Source organism: Plecotus auritus (assembly GCF_963455305.1).
Source record: "Plecotus auritus genome assembly, chromosome: 14".
NCBI lineage: Eukaryota > Metazoa > Chordata > Mammalia > Chiroptera > Vespertilionidae > Plecotus > Plecotus auritus.
Window position 1 is genome coordinate 3,088,780 of NC_137780.1, and position 6,073 is coordinate 3,094,852.

Genomic DNA, 6,073 nt, shown 5'->3' on the forward strand with positions numbered 1-6,073 from the left:
AGAGGGGCTCCATTAGATCAGTCAAGTAAGTCAGGGCACCAAACAAGTATCATTTCCAATGACTCAAATAGCCAGCGGACGCCCAACATGATAATTCTGCACTAGCTTCATATTTCTTGACACTTCTGCTTATTAGACAGTATAGTAACCAAAGTGAGGCAAATGTTTTCATTAAAATATATTTACAGTAATATATATATGTATATATATTTAAATGAGTAAACCTGGGCATAAATCAATTCAATTATCTTTATTTTCTATGTGTGTGTGTGTGTGTATGTGTGTGTGTGTGTAACACTAAATCAAAATGACAAGGAGAAACAGACACCTTTGCATTTAATGGAAATAAAATACCTCCCCTGGAAGAACGCAAGTTCACACTAACACCACCTTTAAGATCCATGTATGTAAACATCAGAAAAGTCTTCAGGAGAAAACGAACCGTTGGGACAAGTGATTAAGAAAAGTCATTGCGAGTCACGATCGTTCCTGTAACACCACCAACAGGAATAATACAGAAATAAATGCCTACCAGACCACCACCAATGACAGCTACTTTTTTCCGTTGAGTGTCCCAGGACTCCATGGCTGCTGACGAGCTCTCCACGATCACCAGGGCTCCTGTCTCCCACACACAGATGTCTCCTGTCTTTATACTGCCCGGGCCCAGCCACAGTGTTTGAGCAGGCCTGGGAGGTAACATTTAACCCCTTCGTAGCCCAAAGCACAGTCAACTCTGCTTCAAGGGCGGGGGCGGGGGGTGGGGGGAAGAAACTTCATGACGTGAACCAAGATTTGAAAACGCAGCCAAGCAGAGACACGCCCTGTCTGAAGGGCAGACAGAAACGTTTGAACCAGGCTTGGGGCTTTTCTTCTTCTTTTTCTACCACATGCATTTTCTTACTTTCTCACTTCCATTTTCCATTCATAATTAACCATGAATGAAACTCCCCTCGACTGAATTCCCCAAGCATCTTCAGCTTCTCTGAGAGAGTGAGATGGCATGATTCCATCATCCAATCAGGAATTATTTTTTGCCTTTAAGAGCCACATTTCAGGAATTTTGTCTAAAGGCTCCTCACAGATTGTCTTGAACAGACTCTACCTGGGCCAATGGTCTGCCTTCTCTTGATATCCTCCCAGCAAGATTTTCAGCTGTGTATGTGACCATCCTTCCTTTTTATTTTTTATTTTTTGCATCGGACACTAGAAACTTCAGAATCTAATTTGTGCATTATCACTACACGCGATGATGAATAATAGGCTGCTTGTAAACTCCTTCCTGGCTTTATATCATATTACCTCTCCACTTCCTTGCCTTCTTTCGTCTTATCTTAAATATACGTGTTTAACATGATGTGGTGTTAAATAAAGGAAGAACATAAAAGGTGACGCTTCTTCATTTCCCAGTGAGAGCCGGGAGAATCCAGAGTGGCCTTCCCCCTGGTTAAGAGCTAGAGTTGAATAGCATTCAATAGTGGCCCCTTGTGGATGAGTATAGAGTTGCTAGAAGATTTTATGTTGGGTATTTCACTGATTCATTCACAAGGTATAAAATTCAAAAGGCTACCCGGTGAAGAGTCATTCTTATAACCCTGTCCTTGGGCACCATGGAAAACCACGATTTTGGTGTTGGTTACCCTGTCTTCTACAAGCGTCTCCATCTCCCTCTCCCTCGACCCAGGGAGTTTCTAGTTTTTGCAGGTTTGTCCTACGTCTCATTGTCATTTTAACTTGCATTCTTTGTTAATAAAGTTGAGCGCCTTTTACCTGTTTATTCCCAACTTGCTTTTCTTCTTTTGCATATGAGTGCTTATATTTCTTTGAATAGTCTCACTTTTTAAAAACGCCATTGAATATGAGTTTTATTCTTTACATATGTTGCAAATATGTTACATTCTTGTAAGGATATAAGTTTTATTCATGTATGTGTTGCCTTTTTGCTTTCTTAGTGGTGTCTTTACATGAAAAGATTTTCTTAATTTTAACATATTTGAATTTACCCAGTTTTTCCTTTGTGACTGGTGCTTTTTTGATCATTTTATAAGTTTTTATAATCATGAGATCGTAAAGATATTCTTCTATGTTGTCTTCTAAAAGATTTAGAACTTACTCTTTATTTTTGGGTCTATAATCAGCATGGAGTTAATTTTGATGCATGCTGAGACATAGCCCAAATTTTATTTTATTTTCAAGGTGAATACCCAATTTCCCCCAAATTTCTGAATAAAAAGACTTCCATTTTCCCACGACTGCCTTTGTCATAGGTCCAGTGTTTATATATTTATGGGTCTGATTCTAGGTTTCTGTTTTATTTCATCTATTCTACACTTGCCTATACCGGTGCCAATCCCACGGCCAAATTACTTTGGCTATAAAATAACCCTTGGTGGTCTGAGCAATTCCACCTGCCAAAATATATTTTTATTGATTTCAGAGAGGAAAGCGAGAGGGAGACAAGAGAGGGAAAACATCAATGATGAGAGAGAATCGCTGGTTGGCTGCCTCCTGCACGCTCCCTACTGGGGATCAAACCCACACCCCAGGTGTGTGCCCTGATGGGGAATTAAACGGGGACCTCCTGGTTCATGGGTCAATGCTCAACCACTGAGCCACACTGGCTAGGCCTCCAGGAATGATTTTTGCCTTGAAGTTTAATCCTCTGATATCAATATTACTTTTCTATATTAAGCTAGCATTTACATATTATGTCATTTTCAACCACTTGATGTCAACTGTCTTGTACCCTTATTTTTTAAAAGTGGCCTTTTAAACAGCGTTCAGGTGAGTATTTTAAAAGTCAACAGGAGCAGCCGTGGGCAAACTACGGCCCGCGGGCCGGATCCGGCCCGTTCGGCTGTTCTATCGGGCCCGAGCGGAGGGTTCTCTTGCTCTCCCCTCCGCTCCTTTACTTTGAATTTATATTACTTCACACAAACACTCCATCCATGCTTTGGTTCCGGCCCTCCGGTCCAGTTTAAGAACCCATTGTGGCCGAGACCGGTTTGGCTCAGTGGATAGAGCGTCGGCCTGCGGACTGAAGGGTCCCGGGTTCGATTCTGGTCAAGGGCATGTACCTTGGTTGCGGGCACATCCCCAGTGGGAGGTGTGCAGGAGGCAGCTGATCGATGTTTCTCTCTCATCGATGTTTCTGGCTCTCTATCCCTCTCCTTTCCTCTCTGTGAAATATCAATAAAATATATTAAAAAAAAAAAAAAGAACCCATGGTGGCCCTCGAGCCAAAAAGTTTGCCCACCCCTGCTTTAGAGTGTGCTTTGCTTTCCAGGAGATACTTCGTACTTCCACTTCTCTCTACATTATTTATAAATGTAACAAGTCAGCGTTAGGGGCGGTGGTTAATGAGCACAGTATTTGCTCGGTAGTTTTCGTCATTCTCATGCTGCTGACATTGACAGCATGTGGTCTCACAGTGCCCGATGAACTCACTTGCTCAACCAATGTTTGTTCATCTCAGCAGGCCCTTCCCGCTGGCAGCTCTCTGCCTGGAGCGTCTCCTCTCTCTGCTCTCAGTGTTCAGGTCTCAAAGACAACATCCTTAGTCTGATCACTCTGTCAAAAAAGTGCTATCTGCCCAGCTGGCGTGGCTCAGTGGTTGCGAATCAACCTATGAACCAGGAGGTCATGGTTCGATTCCCCATAAGGGCACATGCTGGGGTTGCAGGCTTGATCCTCAGTAGGGGGCGTGCAGCAGGCAGCCAATCCGTGGTTTTCTTTCATCACTGATATTTCTCTCTCTCTCTCCCGCTCCTTTCCTTTCTGAAATCAATAAAAAAAATATTTTAAAAAAAACCATTCTGATAAAAGTCTATAAAAAAAAAGATGCTATCCCATCATTCTCTAAATAGGTTCCTGTTTATTTCTTTTTATTGCGTTTACCATTATATGAAATTTGTTATTGTTATGAAACCTGGTTTATGTACTTACTTATTTGAAGAACAAATAAATATTAGCGGACATGAAGGGGAGAAAAGTAGACGGACACCAGATATAATTTTGAGGTAGAATAGCCAGGTTTTGTTGGAGAATTGGGCATAGTGTATGCAGGTGTTGGGGAGTAGGGGCAGAATTCAGGAATCAAAGACCCCCCTCCCCCCGGGTTTCTAGCTTAAGTAACTGGTGGTACCATATACTGCATGTGAAATAATGGTATGGAGGTGGTAATTGAGATTTATTCTTTGGGATATATTAAGTTTGAGATACGAGTTTTGAGTTAGGTAATTAAAATATAGCCCTAACCGATTTGGCTCAGTGGATAGAGCATTGGCCTGCGGACTGAAGGGTCTCAGGTTCGATTCCAATCAAGGTCATGTACCTTGGTTGCGGGCATATCCCCAGTAGGAGGTGTGCAGGAGGCAGCTGATCGATGTTTCTCTCTCATCGATGTTTCTAACTCTCTATCCCTCTCCCTTCCTCTCTGTAAAAATTTAATAAAATATATTTTATAAAAATAAAATATAAATATTCAATATATAGTTGGATATATGAATTTGGAGCATAGAGGAGAAGTCAGGGCTGGAAAAATAAGTTTGAAATCATCAACATAGAAATGGTATTGAAAACTGTGAATGGCTCTAGCTGGTTTGGCTCAGTGGATAGAGCATTGGCCTGTGGACTGAAAGGTCCCAGGTTTGATTTCAGTCAAAGGCACATGCCCAGGTTGTGGGCTCAATCCCCAGGAAGGGGTGTTCAGGAGGCAGCAGATCAATGATTCTCTCTCATCATGGATGTTTCTATTTCTCTCTCCCTCTCCCTTCCTCTCTGAAATGAGATTTAGGAGAGAGAGAGGAAAGAGAAAACCATTGCCTTTTTCCTTTGGCCTTCATGGCAGGACATCAAGTCCCACAACTTGAACAGAAAGCAAAGTGAGAGACCCATGGACAAACCACCCAAAAATCAACAAGAAGAAAGCAACGTCAGTACTGTCATCAGGCAAAGTTCAAGGTAGAAAAGCTCCACACACCTCTACACAAAATACAAATGTTATTTTACAGAGGTAAAAGGTTGCATCTGCAAATGAAGATGTCTAGTGGCAACCACTGATTGAAAAGCATTTCCATTATATTTTCACTACTAAGCAATTATTAAAAATGATTAATGAAGACAATTTAGGCGATGCAAATGAACTATTTCATTAACACATCACAAAACAGGCCACCTTCTCTTGGAGAACGACCAAATGGGGGACGAAGGCAGAAAGCTTTTATTGAAATCCTCACCCGAGGATATTTTTCGATTGATTTTTAGAGAGAGTAGAAGGGAAGGGAGGGGGAGAGAGAGAGAAAGAGAGAAACATCAATGTGAGTGAGACACATGGATTGGTTGCCTCCCACATGTGTCCTGAACCAGGGCTGGGGATAGAGCCTGCAACAGAAGCACATGCCCTTGACCCAAATCGAACCCAGGACCCTTCAGTCTGTGAGTCCACGCTCTATCCACTGAGCCAACCCAGCTAGGGCAGGCAGAAAGCTTTCCAACATTTCTACATGGAAGATATAATCTGGAAGTAATGAAAACAAAAAACAAAAAAAAAACAACCCTCCAATACTAAGAACATGTAATGAGCGATTACATGATAAAAAATGAATCAAGCCCTGGCTGGTTTGGCTCAGTGGATAGAGCGTTGGCCTGCAGACTGAAGGGTCCCAGGTTCGATTGCCGGTCAGGGCACATGCCTGGGTTGCGGGCTCGATCCCAGTGGGGGACGTGCAGGAGGCAGCCGATCAATGATTCTCTCTCATCATTGATGTTTCTATCTCTCTCTCCTTCTCCTTTCCTCTCTGAAATCAATAAAAATATTTAAAAAAATTAAAAAAAAAAAGAATCAATACATTTCTTTCCCGGATATTCCGCCAACCAAGCTCTAAATGATGACTCATTAGCTAATGCTCTCGCTTGCAGCAGCCGCACAGAGCAAGCCACCTGGTTCAAGGAATAACCTGAACTCGCTTTCCCATGATTCCCTTCGAACTGGTTTCCCATGAATCCGAGGGCTTCCCCTATTTGCCGTGAGGAAGTTAAGCCCGCCCTCTTTCTCTTTACTGGCCATTCAGGA

The 6,073-nt window shown here is 42.4% G+C and overlaps 1 protein-coding gene across 13 annotated transcripts in view; it reads right to left on the reverse strand.

The window, feature by feature from the left end:
- Positions 1 to 628, reverse strand: part of KMO (kynurenine 3-monooxygenase) — a 35,549-nt gene extending 34,921 nt beyond the window's left edge. For 5 of the 13 annotated variants that reach the window (XM_080650871.1, XM_080650869.1, XM_080650868.1 and 2 more), the window contains exon 1: positions 533 to 622. In XM_080650871.1, coding sequence (XP_080506997.1) covers positions 533 to 586 — 54 coding nt within the window. In that variant the 5' untranslated portion in view covers positions 587 to 622. Of the gene's footprint in view, positions 1 to 532 lie in introns of all 13 variants that reach the window. The other 8 variants (XM_080650870.1, XM_080650873.1, XM_080650874.1 and 5 more) reach the window with 4 other exon arrangements.
- Between the last annotated feature and the right edge of the window lie 5,445 nt (positions 629 to 6,073).